Here is a 23,750-nt window from a genome sequence, read left to right as displayed (position 1 = left end):
ACACACACACACACACACACACACACACACACACACACACACACAAACATCCCTCTGTCTCAGGGGTTAGAAACTGCACTGTATGGACTGCGTTTACAAGTTGAGAGAGGATTAAGTCGAGACAGATATAGTGATTGGTTGTATAATGGAGAGTTGTGGATTGGGCAAAGACAGACAGACAGTGGCTGTGTGTGTGTGTGTGTGTGTGTGTGTGTGTGTGTGTGTGTGTGTGTGTGTGTGTGTGTGTGTGTGTGTGTGTGGAGGAGTATCAGATAGAGGTTGTGAGACCTCTTGGTTTTGACACTTGACGTGGCCCCTTTAAAATCGAACGCTGGAACGTTGGAAGTTTATAGAGGCTCCAGATGGCAACAGCTGCCTCACATTTGAACTCACACTCAAACACACACATGTAGTGCTGAAATTATTAGCTGATTAATGGATTCCTCGAGTGACAGAAAATTTATCAGCAATTTTAAAAGTGAGACGTTTTCTTTGTTTTATATCATTTTACACTGACTGTCTTTGGGGTTTTTTGAGAACACAAACCATTTGAAGATGTTCCCCTGGGCTCTGGCCAGCTGTGACGACCATTCTACACTATTTTTAGACGTATTAATTGATTTGTTTAAAGAAATAACAGAATCAAGTTTGAACCATAATTCTTAATTCAACATGGCCAAGAAGTCTGTAAAGTGGAAATTTTAACATCTAAAATTCCATGACAACTGGGCAATCTCCAACTGCTGACGAAGTTGATCATGTGATATGATCAAATGCTTCAAAAGACCTTCTAAAGGGACAATGTGGTGGAATTGTTCTCTCAAGTGCAGAACCAGCCCTACACAGGCAGGTACAGAAGCAGAAATATGCGCACAAAAATACACAATAATCCTGGACTTGCATACATGGAAATGTTGACAAGACAGGTGAGTATATATATATATATATATATATATATATATATATATATATATATATATATACACACACACACACACACACACACACACACACACACACACACACACACACACACACACACACACAGTAAATGCGCTCTGACTTGATGTTAAGCCAAACATCTGAAAATAACACAAACCACGTACTGTAGACTCCTATCAATCACACGTCAACCTAGTGAACACAGGAGCTGCACGACTGTTGCCGGCATCAAAAACTACAATATAAACCTCTGTCTGAGCTGCTCTTGAGGAGTTTGTGCCATGTTTTAAACCACGCTCCCGCCAACTTGCCAACTATACCACACAGCGACTCCCAGTTCCGTCTGCGGCCGGGAGCGGTGATTCTGACAGAGTCCAGGCCAACATCATGCCCTGCTGGACAGCGATCAGACAGGGAGCAGGACAGAGAGCGGGTTGCCAGATAAAACAGAGGGTTGCCAGTTTGTGCAGCAGCTTATATGCATGTTAGGCTACAAAGAAGAAATCACAACACATGCTGTCATTCACCCCATCACTCTGTTTGGTGCATGCAATGCTTTGAGGAAGAAAGAAGAGTGCCAGTGTTAAATGAGAGTAAAAATCTCCAGTTTGGTCTGGAATAATCAAGCTGATTTACCTTTGGAAAGTTAGTTTTGATAAGATACCTCGCTGCACAGAGCGCAGCCTTTGCAGATCTGCCCACTGTGGTCTTACAAGTCATTTCATGCATGTCTAGTTCAGTAGTGAGAGATTTGGCAAAGACTGCAGATGAAAAGAAGGCCTATAAGGCACCTCTCACCTCCTCCGATCAGTCCAGGATTCAGATTCAGTTGGTTGAGCACAGCCAGATATTAACCTGATGTTTTCTTCATCTGGCCCTGTTTCTGACAGCTCTGTCTTCTGTGATCACATAATGAGAGCGCATTCCATATTGCCAAAATGTCACAGCTTGCCCTTTTCAAGCCTCAGCTCGACACAACCAAAGCTAACTGTTTTCCTTTAAAGGTAATAGAAAGAAAGTCCAGTGAAACACAGGTTGTGACTCTACTTGTTTCATGTTGCTGTTATTCATGACTGCAAAAAGTGGGACCAGACAGATCAATTGTTACTGACCTTTTTGCCTTGTGAACCTCTAAATCAAAGCAATGCCTTCTTACAATCCCTTGTTGCAGGTTGCATATGTCTATGAGCAATTCAACAATTGAAATATTACTGCAGAGCAAGGTTATCTGCTTCCCATGGTTTCAAGCCTTTTTGTTTAGCTAAGCTAACCAGCTGCTGGCTGTAGCTTCATATTTAACACAGGCATGAGGGTGGTATTGAACTTCTATCTAACTTCTAACTTTCAGCAAGAAAGTGTATTTCCAAAAATGTCAAACTGTTCCTTTAATCATCCCTGAATCCTAGGTGAGGGAGAAACATTGTAGGTAATCCTCACATGTACCAACAGTTTGTTCACTCTTCCACTGAATTTAAAAAAAGATCACTCTAAAGGTGAGCTGCCTTACTCTAACGGCAACACTTCACAGCTTCACAAAAAGCTGCCTACACCTCAACAAGATGATGCATCATTTACATAAACAAAAGACATACATATAGGTGCACTGTGAGAATCTCACCACCACTTTCACCACTGGCCCACATTGTCAACCTGCCAGTGAGGCCGATCATGGACAACAGGAACATCAAGAACAAAATAATTCCACGCTGATTAACCAGCTCGAGCTTGTTCACGACAACAACACCATCAGCTATTACCGGCTTACAGAGCAACTCAATTACGCCTCAGCCTGACAGCTCTGACAGGATTCAGCTTCCACTTGTGTGTACATTTGTGTGAAGGGCCTAAGCAGCTGCCAAGTGAGCAATGGCAGGCCATAGTCAGACAAAACAGCATGTGGGAGTCTGGATGAGTTTCTTTATAACGCCACTGAGTTCAGGTGGAAGAGGAATCATATACATTAAAGATAAGAGTCTGTGGTTAACTAACGCTCTATACTGGGAGCATGAAGTGTGCTGTATAAAAAATACAGTAGGTTGCATAAAGGCACTTAGCTGCTTCAGCTACAACCAACACTCTTTGTATGTGTGTGTGTGTGTGCGTGTGTGTGTGTGTGTGTGTGTGTGTGTGTGTGTGTGTGTGTGTGTGTGTGTGTTTACATCTCTGCGTATGTGTGTGTGTGTGTGTGTGCATATCACTCGCATTATATTATCCCTCAGTGCAAGATAAAAAACACTTTTGCTCATAACACACTTCTGCTTGGTGCCATGCCGCAGTCTACCAGGACAGTGCAAGCACTCACAGTATAATTGTTTTAGACACTAGTCACAAAAGCAACAGTGGCTGGCTTTCTGCAGAGCATTAATAAGATGCTGCATGACCTAGCTTTAGCAGTCAAAGGCAAATTCAGCTGTGTTTAAGAATTCATATTTGCACAGATTTTACTTCTTAACAACATCACAGACACGCCCTGGATTCTTCTGATAGAGTTCACATTCATAAAGTTTATCTGAATGATGTTAAACCACAACAATAAGACGTATTTCAACCACTCCAACCAAGCCAAGAGTTATTCTGCAGCCCTGCTTGTTTCAGTGTGTCCGCTTTCCCTTAACCTGCCTTGTCTGTTTCCCCTGAGGTTCCTACATTTACCAGAATGCCTTTCACCAATCTTCAGAGCATGAACTTTTTGCATCAACCCTAAACTTAATCTCCTCTGATTGGATTTCTCCTGTTAAACATGAGCATAAAACTGTATGCCTGGAAAGAAGCTCTTATTCTTTGATTCCGAGGGCCTGACACTAAAACATCTGATGTTTCCACTTACATTTAGCATAAAATGTGAGCAGTTGTCTGCTTTTGAACTATGTAGTAGCTCCAGACATTTAGCAAATAATATGTGGTTGTAAGAAAAAAAGATAATTTACTAAGGGCAGAAGGATTTTAGGTTTTTCCATTAGTTGTTGTTAAATTTCACATTTAGTTTGGCCTCCACAGTCCAAACATATTAGTGTAAAACAGAGCAAAGAGAGCATCAAAGAGTCTTTGCACAAGAGACTGACGTAGACATATGAAATTATTGTTTTACTGTACAGTAAATATGGCACAGCTGACTTAAACTAAACATAAACTTGGCCTTTTTTTCCTCCCCAGTGTTATGAGGGGGAATACCATTGCTTTAAATACTTTGTTAATACATAGGTACACATGGGAGTACTTACGCACTAGCCCAGATGGTGGACCCTCTAATTTGAAATCCAAGGGTATAATTAAGAGACAAAAAAATTAAAAAGGAAAGCATGAGGATTTGCTGCTTCGACATGAAACGCGGCACAAATTACAGCAAGGAGAAGCTCGGTTTGTGTGGTCATCGTTATTAGATATTCACATTACAACAAAATATTCAGCTTTGCGTGGGGATCCGGCTGTGACTTTGAAGTGCTGCAGATAGACGCACGCGTGTCCCTGCGTTTTAATCTGAACGTGATGGTGAATATAATAATAATAAGTGGATGATATCAGAGCTGAGAGACTGATATGGTTCAATTAAAGACACTATAGCCAATAATGCAGTGCAGCCAACAGTAATATTACAATGGAGGTTTAAAACATCATAAAGATGTTCCCTGCCATAACCGTTAAAAATGTGGCCAATTAAAAGAACTTCAAATTAATTAATCAGCCACATGTAGCTGATGCGGAAAAGGTAAACACATCAGGACTATCAGGCGCAGAATGTGATGGAGAGTGGAGTGCGTAAAAGCTGCTGGTTAGGGTTACAACAAGCCCATAGTTTCCCTGATTTAATCGAAACGTAACTTTCAGAACACAACAACATCGTTTCCAGATGATGCCTAAGCTTTTTCCAGATTTACATGGACCCCTGTTTGGTCGGATTTTGTCACGGGGACACACACGACGTGTCTGGGGACATCTTTGGATACGGTTTGTTGGACCACAAGTGTTTACCCTGTAGGTGTGGAGGTAACACTGAAACTGAAAACTGCCAACTCTCTTGTCCTCAAACGAATCAAATAACAACAAAACATGTCATTTTTTGCTTGGGACGCCCTCTGTGAACACCCCAAATAAAGACATCATGCAGTTTGGGAAACAGTGTCGTAGTGGGATTTGGACCAAGACGATGAACTATGAATGAAGTTACCGCGGCTGCAATCTGTGACATTGTTCGATACCAAATAGGAAAACATCATAAAAGCATTCAAATCGACGCATTTCTGGTTTGTGGTGATTCATTTCGGATAGAATAATAACCACCCGTCCGGTGCGCAAAAGAGCAACTTTGGAGACGCTTCCGACAACGCAGATAGGCTATTTATCGGAATGCATCCTCAGAAAAGGCGAGTAGAAAAGTTTAACTTACCAGTGTCGAAAACACTAAAAGCCGCAGAAGAAATAACCCCAGCGAGAAGAATAGCAGAGGTGACTGTCCAGGAATCCATCGTGTGATTAAAGAGTCTGAACTGGCTCTCAGGTGAAGTGCAGCAAGCCGGACAGATGCGCAGACCAGCGGGCTGGTGGACTGACTGACTGACTGACTGACTGACTGGCTGGCAGACTCTCTGGGTCTGTGCAGGAGTCGCTCTTTGGCCGGCGTTAAAAGTCCCTGAACTTCAAGGCAGGTCCTACAGCTTCTACTACACTGACACCACAAAGACGGCAACAGATAGTAGAAAGAGGGATCCTATTTCCAACCCATGTGACAGGAAATAGGGGCAATAGATTCAACCTGCAGCGCTGGGGAAGCAGCAGAAAGGAAAGGGGAGGAGAGAGAGAGAGAGAGAGAGAGAGAGGGGGGGGGGTGGTGCAGGGATTGGAGGGTGGACTCAGTGGTGCAACGAACAGCAGGTTAGTAAAGTATAAACTAATTTTCCCTCTAAAGACTGTATTTAAAGCATCTTCCTCAGGGATAACCTGATAATACGTCTAATAGCACAGCAAAACTAAAAAAAACTATTCCAGATGGTAACTTTAAGCACCATACGGCCATCATGCATTCACTATTAGGTCCTTATAGTAATATTATAGGCATAGAAGTAATGCCACAGAAGATCAGCACTACCATAAAGTATGACAATTCACTGTAAACGTGTTATGCAGTAGGCTACCAGAGAAGCACAATAAGTCCCTTTCTGGAATATTATGGTAGTATTGTCTTGGTTTTTATGTTGGGGTCTAAATCTAATTGGGGTTTATGACATTTGGAAACCCCTGGGTTACGACATACTCAGTCCTAAACTGCACACAAAGGCAAGTCAAAGGACTTCAGCAATATATCATTTTAATAGCTATTATGGAAGAGGGGGGAAGTGAGTGAGAAGGGTTTGCACATGATCCTGGTAGAGCAGTGGTTACAGTAGGTAGCCCTGTGGTTTAATACAGTGGAGATTAATTAAGACGTGGATGATGCTGGGGAATAACGTATGTAGGCTATTTTTTCGAGAAGAAATTAAAATCTTTGTTCCTGCAGCTGGAGTTGTGATAAAAGCAACATGTGATCACAAAATGGCCTTTGTCTATGTTTCCAATATGTGTCTGTCTATGTGTTAATATTTAATAAATAGAACTAAGTCCCATGGGCACAATTTGGTGAATCACAGATTTCTTTCTTGGTGTGATATTTAGTTGTTGATGTTATTTATTAGATCATTCTAATCCACAGAAATGGGTGAAATGTTTTATTTCCAAACTGAGTCACAAACTAAAACTGAGCAGAATATGTTCATATATTCAGAATATTCAGAATATATTCATTTTAAAGCTGGTGAAATGTTGGCATAAATATTCTTCCCAAAGGAAACTCAACGTTTGTGTGTGTGTGTGTGTGTGTGTGTGTGTGTGTGTGTGTGTGTGTGTGTGTGTGTGTGTGTGTGTGCTTCTCACCTCTTTGCCATTTCAGACGGGCATTTTAAGTGTGAAACAGCACCCTCGTGTGTTTCACTGCAAGCATCGTGCGGCACTGTGAAGAAGTGTCCAGCCAAACACAGCCAGTTAGCCTAAAAATAGAAAATCCAGTATGAGCTCACCACTCTTGAAGAAAAAAGGCCCAACATTTATTTTGCCAAAACCGACGGGGTTGAGATGGGCTGCACTGGGAAAGTATTCTCGCATGACGTGTGCCCTTTTGAGAAATGTAACTGTGTGGCCTAGAGATAGATGGTAAAAACATTTTTGAAACGGCATGACAGCTGTTTTTCAGTCTGAAGTAACTATCTGACATTATATGCATTACATATCGTGTCAGTGGTGGAAAATAACTAGTGCAAATAAAAAGTAAGTGAATTGGATTGAATTTCTCTGCATTTTTGTACAATTTAGTCAGACAATATGGTCTGATATTCTTACACCTGCCTGAAATAGTAATATAAAAACAATTGCATGTTTTGGCGTATTTATTGAATGATTTGCTTTAACAAGTCAGAGTCAGGTTGGAAAAAGAAAGTGACATTTATACATTCCAGGAGGAATTTCTGGCCATTTCCCCATACAAAACTGTTAAATTATATTAATATTTCAGGAGATTCTCGATCATGAATGGCTCTCTTCAGTTCATGTCACAGAATCTCAATTGATTTGTGGCCAGGATTGATCTTAACCATTCTGAAGCATTACTTTCTGATGTCTGAGACATTGTGTAGTTCATGTTTCATGTTTTGGTGTTTGGAGATTGTTGTGTTACACAGTAAGTACAAACTGTGGGGGGATCGCGCTTTTGCAGTTGCTGCCTCGAGACCCCCTGACATTTGCACAATTACTTGTGCTTTTATTTTAATACATAGTAGCGCTGTGACATTTTCCTTTCTTCCTCCTGCTTTTACATATCCTTTTCTGATTTTACTGTATGTTGTGTTTTATTCGTTTCTGAATTTACTGTATGTTACGTTTTTATTCTTGGTCATTGATGTAAAGCACTTTGGTTAGCTACTGGTTGCTGTTACAGTGTTATATAAAAACATGTTGATTGATTGATTACAGCTCCCAACTTCTATTAAGCATCTAATGATTGACAGCTATACCCTGAAACTTTAACTTGTAAAAAACATTTTTTTTATATGTTTCAATGCATTGTTTTCTCAATGAGTAATATCTGTTCAGGCCCAGGGGCAGCAAAAAGACTACAGATCATAGTGATCCCTCCTCCATGCTTCACTTTAAGGATGATGTTAAGGTTATAGTTTGTTTTGATTTATTACTCCAAAGTGTAACAAAATATAGTCTTTTGTTTCACATTTTCTCAGAACATTGTTCCAGGAACATAATAGAACATTCAAGTTGCCAATGTGTGATGTACAATATCATAAATCTATTTTAAGGGAGAACCGTGCTTTCCTCCATGGTGTCCTTCCACGAGCAGCACTATTGTCGCCCTATATTTTTCTCAATGCTGAGACATAAATCGCGATCTCAGTGACTTTGAGATATTTAGACAGGTCCTCAACTGTAACCCAAGGGTTCTCTTCCACCTTTTTCAACCTTTCTTTGCCATCTTGCTTCATCTGAACTACTCTGAAGCCACATTTGAATGACGGATGGTTCACATCAGCTTGTAAAGAGATGAGTGTCAGTAATCCTTATTTTCCATGTGTTTTGTACAGAACAAGGCACAACTAAGCACTAACTACAATTTCAACTCATTGATGAGAAAATCAGACTTTCATTAGCTTTTTTAAAGGTCATTTGTGAAGGGGTTCACAAAGTATTACCTATTTGGAGTTTTGGTTAATAGGTTACATAGAGTGTATTTGTCTATTATAGTGACTTTGATGAAGATCAGACCATGTGTTATGGATTGATCATGCATAATTGTAGGTAATTCCAAAGGGTTCACTTTCTTTTTCATGGCACTGTCAGCATATTTACCCAACTACTGTACTCTAGCACAGTTTTGAGGTGCTTAACTTGAGTTTTTTTTTTAATTTTCTGCTACTTTATACTGCCTCTTCACTACATTCCAGAGGGAAATACTTTGCAACTTAAGATTTCACATACGAAACATATAATAGCCTGCGTTTAGAAAATATGATACATTTTTATAGATTAAACTACCTGTCAGTATATAAAGTAGTTACAATGACTTAACTCAATTAGCTACAAGATTCATATTTCCGACACATTTGTGCATCAGTATAGTGTAATACTAATAATTATATAATATGTTCATAATATAACACACACTGGAGCCATACTTTTACTTTTGATACTTAAATTACATTTGGCTGATAACACTTGTGAAGAGCTGCAGTTAATTGTTTTTATCATCAATTAATTAATCTGCCAATTATGTTGTTTTAATTAAGTTCCCGGAGCCGACAGCAATATTTTCATATGTTGTGTTTTGTCTGACCAACAGTCCAAAACCCAAACAGATTCAGTTTACTATCATAGAAGGACATTGAGATTGAAATGTGGCCGATGGTGTGCCACTGGTGGTACAGCAGCATTAGCCGATCCCCGGTTACACCGGCACATAGCGTTTCACAACGGCAGGTGCCACTTGAAAGTGTTAGGCCACTGTCAGTAAAAAACAGTGAAGTAATTTCAAATATAATTTCCGATGGACCCAATTCCAAATATTATAGCTATTCTTATTTCTTAGCTAACATGGCTATTGTTAGCCTAGCCACCGTAGCCAGTTGGACTAATCAATAACAGGAATTTAAATCCAACGACTTTAGAGCAAACAAACTATTTTACTTATTGTTGGCATGTTTAATTGCAAAACGTGATCACACATTACATCGTATAAAACTCCACATGGCGGAACATTAACCAGGCATAGATACGTATGGCATATTATTTATTATTCACCATAAATAGGCTACTTTGAATGAGTAAACAGTTGGTATCATTGTGACATAAGCTCATACGGACATAAGCCGCTACGTTGACTAGGATAGCAATAGCCAAGGGTGGCTCTAATATCAACTTTTAATTTCAAATTTTTCATCCAGTACCAACATTTCTGCAATTAATTTTGGGTTGATCGATTCATAAATTAATGGACTAATCGTTGCAGCTCTAAAGGCCTTCTTGTGTACTTTTACTTAAGTAAGATTTTGAATGCAGAACTACTTGTAATTGAGTATTTTCACATTGAAGTAATGCTACTTGAGCAAAAGACCTGAATACTTCTTCCATTACAGCATTCTACATACTGTAATGCTGTCATTATTTAGTATGTGACGAGTATGTGCTCATACAAAACCGTCTTGGTGCCCTCAGACTGAGTACGGTGTCCATATGAGAATTAACCTGGATTGGAGTCCTGTCATTATCTCCAGTCTTCCCTGGTATCGGTCTATGATGCTGTGCAGTTGTGGAAGCAAGGCTTCCTTTGTCTTCTTTGTCTTTCTGTGTGTGTGTGTGTGTGTGTGTGTGTGTGTGTGTGTGTGTGTGTGTGTGTGTGTTGGGCTTGTCTGTGCACGCTGCCTGGCCACATTCCTTGTGGTCTGTTGGAGTTACTGTAATTCTGCTCGGTCTTTTTGCTCTCTCCAGATAAAACTCACCACTTCCACACAAGACATTCACACTTGCATTTGGCCTTTTAGACAGTTTGACTGTTTTTCATTTGGTTGTGGACATCGGATGACGAGTATTCAGAGCCCCTTACAATACCATGTGTGTACATGTTAAGCCGCAGTGAGAGCTGAGCCCTTCGCCCTGCCAGTGTGTCCTGCTTGCTGAGTTATGTAAAGGGGTACGGAGGCTGGAGGTCACAGCAAGAATACTCCACTGAGATGTATTAGAAAGTACTCTGGCATCCCTGACCAGCCTGCCAATGGGAAGTTATGCATAGTTGAATAAGAAGTTGGCCCAGATGCTTTGACTTCACAAATTCAGGAGCCAAGACTATGTCATGTCCTTGTTTTCTCTTGAGTAAACATGAGCGCCTGGCCCTGAATTTTAATGCCACATTTCTCTCATTTGTGGTCAAAACTATGTATTCTTCTATGCTTTGCTTTCTCTCCTTCTTGGCATCCGAGAGACTCTTTGGTTGCATTGTACAATGCATGAAGCTCTTTTTTTGCATTACAAACATTGTTTTTACATGCCATTTCATTTCAGGCCCACAATTTAGAAGGTAAATTCACTCAGATTACAAAAAACAACCAAAACATATTTCCTCTCTTTCCTTCAGGGTTATTAAACAATGCAGACCATTTTTGTGTTTCTTATTCCATGTTTTGAGTCTTTGACATTTCAGCTACTACTTCAATACTAAAGTGACATTTAAAAACTCCAAAGAAGCGTTTCTTTCCAGAAGCATTTTCCTGGTTATTTATGATAATTCACAGACCTCACTGTGTGCAGTGTTCATGGGAAAGTAATCTGCTATTGTGATAATCAAGGGATTGTTTGAGTTACACACTGGAATACTCAAATACCATGATTTGCTGCTTTTTGATGATAATATCAAAAATCTTTGGGGTTTTGACTGGTTGGTTAGACAAATATAAGCAATGTGAACAACTAAATTCAGGCTCAAGGAAATTGTGGTCGGCAAGAAGTCCTCCAAACCATATGACAATATAGGATGTTTATTCTACCCTCTATGACCAATAGGAGCGTTTCATAAATAAGCGCCCCTAGCAGTGGCAGGAAATACAACCCAAAGGAGTGTTTTCCATCCTCATATTCAAACGTAAAGGACATGGTTTTAAAACACATCGTTAACGTTGTGAAACGGTCACAGTTTGGTTAGGTTTAGGCAACAAAACTACTTGGTTATGTTTACAATAAAACATAAATATGGGTCGAAATTGTTGATTGTATAAACAACTTACAAAGTCGCTTTGAAGAGGACAGTCTCTATTTTTCACCACTTTCTGACATTTTGTAGACAAAACAATAACTCAATCAAGGAAATAATTGTAGTTCCAATGTGGACTATCCAGAGAAACCAGGACATTATTTCGGAAAAGGCTCCTCAACAGTGTGCAACAGGAACTTTTTCCACAGCAATGTTGGATAAGGCAGCAGAAAGCTCAGACAGATATCTTAAAACCTGAGCACATTATGTTCTTTGATAAATTGGGTAAACCAATCCTTTAAAACTAGTATGTTCTCGCTTGCTACATTTAGGGGATTGGAGACGTAGGTCTTGCACCCTGATGGAATGACTGTTCTCAGTTATTCTTTTTTCTATCAGTTTTTGGAAGCAATGTGACAGGAAGAAGGATGCTGATTTTGTCTCCCTCTTTGACATCACCACTGAGTCACTGTTTTTTCGTCGGGATCATTGTCCTCAGTGCCAAAACAATCTCTGCTGTCGCTTGGCTCATTACATCAATTAAAAGCGAAACATGCTGGCACGCACACACTGAAGCACAACTTTGCGCGTCTACTCCTATGGGGGACACAGTGAGTCAATGCGATTACTCAACCAAAGCATCTGGTTGTTGTCTGAAGTCTGTACGACCCGGCCAACAACCCCCACGCGGCCACATCAGTGTCTATATGATCCACGTCATTAGTGGTTGCACACACAACACAGCACACATTATGGTGTCACTCTCTGACCCCAGCAAAGCTTTGTTGAGGTGGGCTTCCCTTGACAAATGACTGCCTCTGGCCCTATCTGTACCAGTAACAACCCCCCCCAACCACTATCTTCTCTCCAACTCCTATCCCCCCTTACACACCTGTGCAGGCCCCTGAGCTTACCCATGTTCAAAGCCAAGATGAAAGCTAACGTTTACATCCAGCCACCTGCACGTATAAGCAGCAGCCGCTGCAGCGGCACCACCACAACAACCCCTTCTCCTCCGCCTCTCTTCGCTGACACACACAACAAGCATCCATCTTGCTCGGCCTCCCGGGTCTCTAATTAGGCTCCGGGTGGGTGACACCCTTTGGAATGTTTATTGTAACATTGCTCAGCTTTTATCCCCTTTTTAAAGAGAGAGAAAAAGAGAAGGAGAAATAATAGAAAACATGCAGAGAAAGAATGAGAGGTGGTTTATGTACACACCGAGATATTTATTAGGACCAAATTACTGTAAATAGGTTTGTTGCAGTTTATTACAACTTGGGTCTTGCTGTCATAATTTGTGTGTCTTTTCGATCAGGTATGATGTGCACGCTACAACAAAAACTAATGGGAAAGAATCACAAGCAGTATGACAATCAGACAGGAAGTAAACAAGCCGACAGTTATTATCTAAACCACTTTATCTGGTGGTAAAACTGGTGGTGTGCACACCTATAATACTGTAGGTACGTTAATAGGTCAAAGTTGAACCAGAAAGTCTGTCTGTAAACTGTGCTGGATGTTTCAGTAAGTTTACTATTTGTCTTTGTTTTGTGGGGGTTTGTTCAAAACATGTCTACTCGTGTTTCTTGTCCTGTCAGATTTATTTTTAGCAATGTCACCCTGCTCTAAGATGTTAACAGTTAACTTGGTGGCCAAACCTTTGAAAATAAGACCCAAAACTGTAATAAATGTATTATCCTTTTGTACCGGAACAGATGAGCCCATAAGATACTAGAATTATTATTTAAGATGGCAGCTGGCCTGGATTGATGTGATAACTTTGCATTGGTTGTTTTGTTGGTCCAGTTTGAACAGAGGGGAAGAGGAAGAGTAGTAGAGCATCGACCTGTAGCTGTCTTTTAACTGCAGTGGACGCCAGTCATTCATGTTTCTTGCGCTTTGTCCACCAGCCTCAAAATGGCAAAAATACCGAAGGCCTCAAAAGTTCCAAAACCAAAAACCAAACCTAAAGCATCTCGGTCCTTGTAAACCAGAGCCTGGTCCTTGCATAAGTGATCATTCCATTTTTGGGAAATCCTATAAAAGTGACTGATTTATTGGGTGGTGAAGTAAACTGCATTTAAAACAGGGTGGCAGCAGTAGCAGTAATGCTGAAAAAATGTAGAAAAATAATGAAAAACCTGATTTATTGATTCTGATTTAATTAATTAGATTTCATTTTGAATTTAAGTCCCAATGGGGTATTCCTTTAACAAACCATACGTCTTTATCACATACGAAAAATACAAGAAATGTGACCTATCACACTTCTGGAAAACATACTGTGTTCTTACTAAACATCCATTCTTCACTGACTTGAATTTTCCTGATAATATAATAGAACAAAATGAATAAGTTTTCTTTTTCTGATTTACCCTTTACTGCCAACAAAGATAAAGACATCATGGCTAACATCATCACCATCATCATTCTTCCAAGTCAGAAATATCTTTGCATTAACTCATCACAACACAGGAAAGGGGCCAGAAGCCAGACGATTGCTGCCAGCAGTGCCTCACTTCCCGCCATGAAACAATGTCCCCCACCCTGTGTGTGGGTTTGTGGGAATCATCCTGAGACAGATCTCTGTTGTGGGCTGACAACGACAGCACATTTGACTCACACTCGAAAAGCTCTGCTAATGTTATAGTAGTCTCGCTTTGCCAGACCTTCCTCCACAATCTGCAGAGGAGGGTCTGGCTATTCCACACAGCATTCCAGGATGGGAGAAAGCGTGCTCTAGTTTATTGACATTTCTTTAAACCAATCACAATCGTCTTGGGTGGTGCTTAGCATCGGGCAGAGCCACGGTGCCGCTGCAAAATAGCCTCGGGAAGGAACTTGTTTTGGTGGAATATGTGTATGTTCAAAAGTTGTTTTAGTCGTGCAACAGAAACCTCAGATTGGACAGATAGTCTAGCTAGCTGTCTGGATTTACCCTGCAGAGATCTGAGGAGCAGTTAACCATAGTCCTCATAAATCCATCAGAGTTTAAAATTCCAACACAAAGAAAGCGGAAGGTTACGGACATCCGGCCGAAAAGAGTAACATCCGGCGGAATTTCCGGCGGCAACGGAGCAATCCCGGAAGTGGAATGTCGTGGATATAGACTAATGTTATAGGAACATCAGCTCTATTTCATATGTACTTGGAGGATGATATGGAGCACAGAGGACCAAAGCCATGGTACCAAAGCTTCAATGAGGCCTCTAAACAACAAGTCTTCGCTATTGGGCTGAAATTTACAGATCTTAAATATCTGTTTCTGGGAAACCTTGTTTTGCTGAAACAGAATAAATTAAATCATGTGAATGTTTTCTTTACATTTGGAAGTGGTTCGTTTTCTGTTGGTTCGTTGTCTGAGTCTGGTCTTCAAAGCATAGAAAGTGGCCACCACCACACTAAATAAATTAAATAAACTCCAATCCAACTCCAGGGAGGTTTGGCCTTGTGGGGTATATTGAGGCCAGACTTGTTTTTACACTGTACCTCTTTATTTTCCACGTCAAACTCTACAACATTGCAAACATCCTCTGATGGGCGTCTTTTTCGTTTCATCCATTCAGGGAATGCAATGTGAGAACCACAATCCACCATATGCAAAGCGTAAACTGCTGATTAGAAACACACTTTGAGGATGCAAACTTTGGTACAGCTACATTGTTTACAAGAGCTGAACATAAAAAAGGAGATGAAAAGTGTCTTGACGTCATGTTTAATTTCAGCAGCTAAACATTTTGTGGCCAAGTGAAAACAGAAAAAACAGTTGCCTAGTGTCACATATCTCCAGTTACACAATCCATGAACCGAGTTTCAGACCACAGAATGCGGGAACAAATGTATGTTTGCAGGTTTATTGTTTCATGCTGTAAACGAGGCGATCCCCTGCACAGTCGCTGCTAACACACCATGTTGTGCTGATGTTTGGCAGGTCTCCAACAACATCTCAGTCCCATTTATGAAATGAAGGGTAAACTGTGCAATCTTCTAACACTAAATCCAGAAAGCACGACACATCACACACACAAAAAAGCAAGTTTGAAGATTTCAGTTTGTATCCAGAGGATTACACTGTGCTGCACAGTCAGACACTACACAGGAGTAGCAGCAAGAGATTACTGCAGACTAGGGATGCAACGATTATAGAGTTTGTTGGCACGATTATAGTCTGAAAAATAATCACAGTTTCACGATTATTATGCATTCATTAATTTCACTGCTAATGTACGAAATTACATGAACACTCTAGATTTGAATGTGTTATTTATTGCTGCCTTTTGAAACTGAAATAACACAGTAACAGTTTGGAATGTTTTGCAAATGATTAATATGATCAATCATCAACTTTTTTATTTAAATTCATCCGAAAAGAATAGAGACTAGAGGGAAATCAGTCGCACCACAAACAAAGCACAAGTTGGCAACAACAGTGCTGTCCTTTTGGCCCTCAAAAAGCTAGAAACGTCTGATGTGCCATGTGTGTGCAAAAAAGTGAACGTTTTCTGTTGTCAAGGAGGTTTAATAAGAACTGTGCACACTGCTACACACAACGTGCAGTCAGTTAACACTCGGTGCATCGGAGCTTTTACGATTTAACCGTGACGTTTTAAAGCGCGGTTAATAGTGAAATCGGTTAACCACTGCATCCATACTGCAGACCGTATTTGAATTGCATAAATTTGTTAAATATAATTTCTTACAACTGTAGTGAACTTCAGGCATGGATCTGTTGTATGCTTACAAAAACAAACTAGTAAGGTACAAATGTAAATCAAATAAAGTAGCTATAACTACAGAGTTATTTTAAAACTAAAACCTTTTTAAATACATCTCTTCAGATTCAGCTCACAGACCTGCACACATGAAGAGGAACAGCGGCAGCCTTGGCAGTAGTAGTAGTAGTGGGGGTTTAATCTGAAATCTTACAGTCAAGTGTAAAATGCAATAGTGATTACACTAAAAGTTCAAGCTATTGCATTATTAATAGCCATACAATTAATTAATTATAATTTCTTGTTGTTTATAATTATAATTTCTGTTGTTTCTTGGCTTTTTATGAATTCTCAACGTTGAGAATTCATAAAAAGCCTGAGAAAATAAACGACCTTCCACACCCCTGCAACATGAATTGCACATTCCCAAGCAGGTATATGCACAGACACACACACTGAGAAGAACACACAGATACTTCAAGCAAGTGTGTCTAGACAGTAAACAATACCTGCCTCTAGGGCCTAGAATGTGGGCTAACTACGGTAGATACATATCTGAGTGCAGAAGTCTTGAAAGTGAGCAAATATCTACATAAACAAATGTGAGTTGGTCATGTCATGCACTTATATTAAAATCAATATAAAACGAGCAGACAAACACTCTACTTGCACCAGATTAAATGATTGTGAAAAAACACTGACTGTTGCAATAACTGAGTATTAAGATGTTCCTAATTAAGGCACCAATGTCAGTAAATATAAAAGATGAGACAGAGGCAAGTTCGGGCTACTGTCAACTGATATGGCTTCATTTGAAAGGTGTCTGTGTACTACTACTGACAGGGTTTCAGACTGTATGCACACCCACATACATACAGACACACACAAACAAATCCTTAGATGAAACTCCACGTACACAGAGCAGAGATTTAATTCCTTCTTTATCATATCTGTGCATCGGACAAGTTCCACAGTGCAAGATAAGGAGAAAAAAGGGGGAAAACACAAACCAAGCGTGAAGAAATATGCGCCTTTTGAAGTTGTCTTTCTTCTTGGAACTAGCTTTGGCGTAACGCGCCTAGTTAAGCAGATCATTAAGTGTAATGGTTGGGGAGGATTGCAGAGCTTTATCTCTGATGTCAAGAACAAAGTTGCTGATGATCTGGGGGGATTCTGGAGCTGGATTTGATGGGAATTCCCATGCCTGCTGGGACAGTTTACTCGTGCTAACAGACAGGTGCTATCATAAATCTAGAGTCAAGGTATTACTCACTCAGCTTTACATACTGGGACTTAAGGTATATGGGGATGGTTATCAAGTTATCCTTTGACACATTATATCTAGGGTCTCGATTGAAGGTTCTCCTTTGGATAGATGCCATATAAATGTCTGGCAGTGATATGTGGCAATGAATGAATGACTTCAATGTATGGAAAAGAAACTTACATTGTTATTGTAAAACCTGTTGCTAAAACAATGCAAGAGATGTCAAATCCTAAAAGGTCTTTGCCAGCTCAGTACTGAGTAAATAAAAGACCACACAATAAAACATGTGGCTTTAAATGAGATCTGATGGAAGCTGATGAAACCAAATCACAAGGGCTGCAGGTTGCGCTCAACTTTGGTAAAGAGATACGGAGAGCAGTGAAGCAGGGTCACAGGAATTTGTGTTGGTAAGGAATTAATTTCATCAAAGGGGAAACAAACCAGGACTTCATCTTAGCATGCCATGAAGCAGTGCCATGATGCACATCTTTATTCATGAGAACACTTGATCTGTGCATAAAAAGCTTTTGAAAATGGTTTGTATTTTTTTCAGTTGAGAAATCAGAGGGGGAATGTTGTTTGAGGATTATCATTACTAAAACGGTTTCTCAGGATGAGAATAAGCTTTGAAAATATTTCCCCTCTAGGCAAATAAAAGGCGACTGCCAACAATTTCTTTTTTTTTCTTTCCTCACTTCTCTTTTGTCAGTGCCCTCCCCTGCTTTGCATTTGAATCACTCAAAATCGTGAAATCGCTTCCACACAGTTCTTGTGTTTATGAAAACACAAGTTTCCAAGAGCTTGCAATGAATTTATATTTGGTACAAGCTACGTAGTGCATCTCACTCCCCTGGCAACGTGCCTCTCCACAAGCTTTCCATGGAGCTTTGTCCCCCCTGGTTTCCACAGTGCCGACTGATTGATTCGCTCTATAATGGCTTCCTGTGTTGGGCATGGTCTAGGACCAACATCTGTAAGGGTGGATTGGGCATGCTGGGTTTGTTTTGCTCTGCTACGCTCATCTGTGGTGTAGTAAAGTGAGGTATCTGCCTTTTCTGTGGCCTGGGAGAATGACGTGCTCCATTATAAAAAGAACTGACTCCAATGAAAAATAAGCCTTGGGTACTACCGACGGCTGGTCACTGAGTGGATTACATTGCCTCAGGGGGTTAAGTTCAACCTCTGATGTTGATGACTAAGAAGGGGTACACTAGTAGCTGGTCTGTGAGTGATAAAGTTATACTGAGTGTTAATGTCAAGAGCAGTTTGTGTTTAAAGGGCCACTTCTAGGTATGAGTCCTCACAGAAGCTGATGTTCAACTTTGGTTCGTAGAGTGGACTTCAGTGTGAGTTCTGAATGCCAATAGCCACAGCTCTGAACAGGTCGGTAGAAGAAGAAAAAAGAAGTATTGTAAATATTTAGAATCACAGCACAGAAGCAAATCACAGGAAGATGGACAAGGACAACACAGCAATAATAAATTGGTAGAAAAAATCAATTCAGAAAGTTTAATAATAGAGAACTCATAAAATGTATATAATTGAGGGTCTATTAGAAACATGGTGTGAAATTAGAATATCTTTTACAGAAAGGTTTCAGGAGATCACGTGACCAGCTGCCGCAATGGTCGCAGAAAGGGCTCTCGTACCCACCTCCGCATTTCATTGAATAACCAGGTCTATTCCCTTTTCTTCGACGACAAATCTTTGTATCTGCTATCACAGTGACTCAGTGAATTGCCTGCAAGTGCGAGAAAACAGGTCCTGTTGTCGTCTAAGCTACATACTCGGACACAAAAATCTGCAAACATGGCGGCGGCTAACAGAGTGATGGCTAACATAGCGTCTGATGCTACCACATTCCCGAATATGGAGGACTTGATTGCTCAGGTCTTGGAAAAGCAACAAAGTGTGCTTGAATCAGTGGTTTACAATGCAATAAAGGGAGCGCTAACGGAAATGAATGCCTCGCTGCAACACATCAGGGCAGAGCTTGAGACGAAGGGAACTACGCTGCGTGATCTGATGCAACCTGACAGCGGCGCATTCACAACCCAGCAGCATCGGGAGCTTGAAGAAGCACAACACGAGATACATGCTAGGGGCACCCCGGACCTGCTCATCCACCCGGCCACCCTGAGAGTGACCCACGGAGGGAGAAAGTTCGCCTTCACTGCAGCCACAGATGCGGACGTTTTCTGTCGGGAGCTGGATGTGGAAGACGATGCAACATCAACACGGCCGTTGCTGACAACGGAGCCAGAGGACGGCGGGGGGACTTCGCGTCTGGTGCTGAAGCCGGCGGCAGGGCAGAGGCTGGTGGACCCAGCGGCTGTGGACTAGCGATGTCTGGGCTACCGTGCTAAATTTGTCTCGAGGACACTTTATGTAAGTTTTGGAGCCAAGCTTTAAAGGAACATTTAACCAGACTGAAAAAACATGATGGATGCTGACCGTCCAGTTTATAATCTGTTTGTTAACAGTTAACCAGACTGAAAAAACATGATAAATGCTGACTGTCCAGTTTATAATCTATGTTTATTACTCCAACCAGGTTGGTGTGTTGGTTGGTTTGACATAGCTTATTTCAGAATTTGATAGCTGGTTGAGGTTCTAGGGTTTTTGTAACACCGTTCATGTTTAGCATAAGAAGTTCACTAGACCTGTTTCAACGTACCTGTGACTTTAGACAGGAGGGGTAATTGTGGGCTGGAGTTGATGTGGCCACATATCTTGCAGATAGAGGTTGGGATTTAAATCAGGATAGATCAAGGGTCAATCACACAAAAGCCCAAAAACATATATCAGACATGTTTAGAGCAGTTGTGGAATCCCACCATCTTACAGATATATGGAGGATGCACAACCCTATTAGCAAGGATTACGCCTTGTTTTCCACACGTCACCTCACCCACTCCCACATTGATTATATTTTGTGCTCCAGTGAGCTTAAGGCAATGTTCCACACCATAGCAATATAACCAGCAATTTAATAATTCCCTTCTCCAGAACACAGCTTTTGATGCAGAATTTAGAGCCAAACTGGCTGAGTTTATATCAGTCAATACCAACTCAGTTTCTGACTTGACATTTATCTGGCAGGCAACTAAAGGATTTATTTGAGATTTCACATCTTCCTTCACATTCAACTTGAAGAGGAAAAGAGAGGCAAGGATTGCGGAGTTGAAAGAATGCTGTAAATCTTTAGAGCAGTCTCTTAAGACTTGTTTTTCTAAATCTATACATACTCTTCTAGTCACAAGTCGAACAGAGCTAAATGAGCTGAATTCATAATGTGCAGTGAGACAAAATTATTATGTTAATGGCTGTAAACCAAGCAAATTGCTTGCTCTGAAATTAAAACAAAGCGAATCCAGGGCTACTATCAACAGCATCCGCACAGACCGAGGTATCTCAACAAATTCTAACTCCGGATTTCCACTTGATGCGGAACGTCTGCGGACCGGCTCCGCTGCGGAACGGCTGCGTGCTCCGCCGTCCGTCAATACCCACTAGGTCCGGATTTGTTGCGGCACGGCTGCAGCCATGACTGACAGCTGTAGTCACGAGGACCCACAATATCTCGCGAATTCATGTAGAATAGAACCACAAAACCAACAACAGTTTGTTTCCATCCAGAGGAGTAGAGGGGAAACAACTCTGTGTTGTGTTTTCAAGGTGTAGTGCAGGGAAATATGATCCGCCATGAGCACTGTGTATTTTATTTTGAAAATTAACCGGATTTTTATTTTGTTTCTGTGCTCGACTTCCTGTCCCGCACTATCTGCCGTGTGCTGAATTGCTGCGGAGCACACCGGTGTCCGGCAAAAATAGAAGCTCTGCGTATCTTCTGCGGAGGGCTGCGGACCGCTGGAGCTGGGACGCAGTCGGAACGCAGCCGTTCCGCAGTCAGTGGAAATACACACATTGACTTTAATGGAAACCTAATGACTGTCGGTTTGGTTTGGTTTGGTTTGACACCTGGAAAAATCCAAGCGTACCAAAATGCGTCATTACAAATCAGGCAAGAACGTCCAGCCCTCTTATTGGTTGGATATGTCTGGGGGCGGGAGCAAGAAAGTAAATACAGGAAGAAGGTCCTGTGTTCTGGTCTAGTGGTCAAACCAGCTCATTTCATTCAAATTATGAGACATTGTTTCGCAAGAGAGGTTATGAATTTCTTAAGTACAATGATCCCCTTACCCCCACTAATACATTTCTGGAAAAAACTTGATACCTTAATTTGGTAGTATATTTGGAATAATAAACAACCTAGGCTAAAATACTCCACCCTGCAACGTACCACAAACACGGGGGGCTTGGCCCTCCCCAACCTTAAAGTGTATCACAGAGCCTTTCAGCTACAGGCCCTCAGAGTGTGGATGGACCCCTCATCTACAGTTCTATGGGGAGAAATAGAGCAAAATCTCACTGGAAGTCTAAGACTGCAAGACCTTGCCTTTGCAGGTGTGTGTCCAAAAAAGTGTATGCTAGCCTTTGGCCCTATTATCACCAACACATTGACCAACTTTAAACAGGTGGAGGAGCAACTATGCTACACCAATAAGTGGCATTTGAATAACCCAATATGGCACAATGCACACTTAATGTCTGGTAACAAACCCTTTGCTTGTAAGCAGTGGAGTGACAGAGGTATTTATACTTTAGACCAGCTATTCAATGAGAAAGGTATGTTGAGTTTTGAAGACCTGAGAGCTAGTTTTGAGGTCCCCAGGACATCCTTCTACTTTTATCTGCGCTTAAGATCAGCCCTAAAATGTTATGGAGTACCATGGGGAACAGTCTTGAGGTGCACCCAGTCATTAAATGGTTTGTTGATTTTCCTGTGAGAGGATCAGTGTCCAAGATTTATGCTAAACTGATGCAAGTATCCATAGGATAACTCCCAATAGTAAATAAATGGGAACGAGAGCTGAGCCCTGAGGGGAACGCAATTAATTGGGAGACAGTTTGGGACATTTTCCACTGTTCCAAAAACCCAAATCACCAGTATATCCACTTCAACATAATGTCATAGGACATATTGGACTCCTCAGAAGAGATACGTCTCTAAAGTCATTCCCACTCCCTATTGTACTTTCTATCAACCTGAACAAACTGGAACTTTCCTGCATATGGTCTGGGAGTGTGAACAGGTGCATGAGTTTTGGAATAAAACAACATCAATAATATCTGATGTGATAGGATGTCGAGTTCCTTCAGACCCGATTATTTTGTTACTTAATGACGACTCTAAATTACACCTGCTTGGGAGACAGAGGAAAATTTGGCTAGCCGGCTCAACTGCAACCAAGAAAATGATAGCTCAGCGCTGGCTCCCCCCCTCACTCACTTTGTATAAAACAGTGGTTTGCGTATTTTCTGGACATAGTTATGCTTGAGCTCTCTACAGCAAGGATTAACAAAGCCAAATCATCAACTATCAGCCTATGGGAAAACACAGTAGCACAAATATCAGACTTAATGACCTCAGCGTCACAAGAACTAGAGGAGAGTGATTAGGCAAGGTGTGATTTCTGTTTGTTTGTTTGTTTGTTGTGTTTTGTTTTCCTTGAGACCGCAGAGGGTGGGAGAGGGTCTTTGTTCTTGTTCAATTTGTGTTTCTTTGTTCTGTGTGCCATCTGACATTACCTGTCACACATTGTGGAATTTGTTTGTAATTTTTTTATAAATGTGTATGCTATATATTGATATGGGCAAGATCATTTTGTTGTTGGTTGGATTTGACTTATATATGTCACATGCCAATGACTTGCTGTTAAAGATGTTTTCATTTTTAAATATAACAAACAAGAAAAAAAAGCTTGTGTTTTTATCCACTTTAGGATTAGCAGACTTTACTCAAATCTTCTCCCCAACACAACAGTTCATAAGTGTTCACGTTGCCAGTAACAAACTTTAACACAAAACTCTGTGTTTGGGCAAACACCTTAATCCTGAAATCCATCTTTATTTTAAACCTACGCCTTAAAATAGGAGTTAACATCAGAGAGTGCTGCTCAGCCATGAGGTATTAGGAGGTAAGGGACAAAGC

General features: G+C 40.9%; 1 protein-coding gene across 2 annotated transcripts in view; it reads right to left on the bottom strand.

Annotated features, from left to right (window-relative positions):
- The window catches only part of kremen1 (kringle containing transmembrane protein 1), a 63,171-nt gene extending 57,465 nt beyond the window's left edge, over positions 1–5,706 (bottom strand). Inside the window, exon 1 of one of the 2 annotated variants that reach the window (XM_031305664.2) lies at positions 5,327–5,706. In XM_031305664.2, the coding sequence (XP_031161524.1) occupies positions 5,327–5,405 (79 nt within the window). In that variant the 5' untranslated portion in view covers positions 5,406–5,706. The remainder of the gene's footprint in view (positions 1–5,326) is intronic. The other variant, XM_031305665.2, reaches the window with a different exon arrangement.
- Positions 5,707–23,750: the final 18,044 nt, after the last annotated feature.

Source organism: Sander lucioperca, chromosome 2 (assembly GCF_008315115.2).
Source record: "Sander lucioperca isolate FBNREF2018 chromosome 2, SLUC_FBN_1.2, whole genome shotgun sequence".
Lineage (NCBI taxonomy): Eukaryota > Metazoa > Chordata > Actinopteri > Perciformes > Percidae > Sander > Sander lucioperca.
Note: the sequence above shows the minus strand (reverse complement) of the source record. Positions and strands in the feature narration are given on the sequence as shown.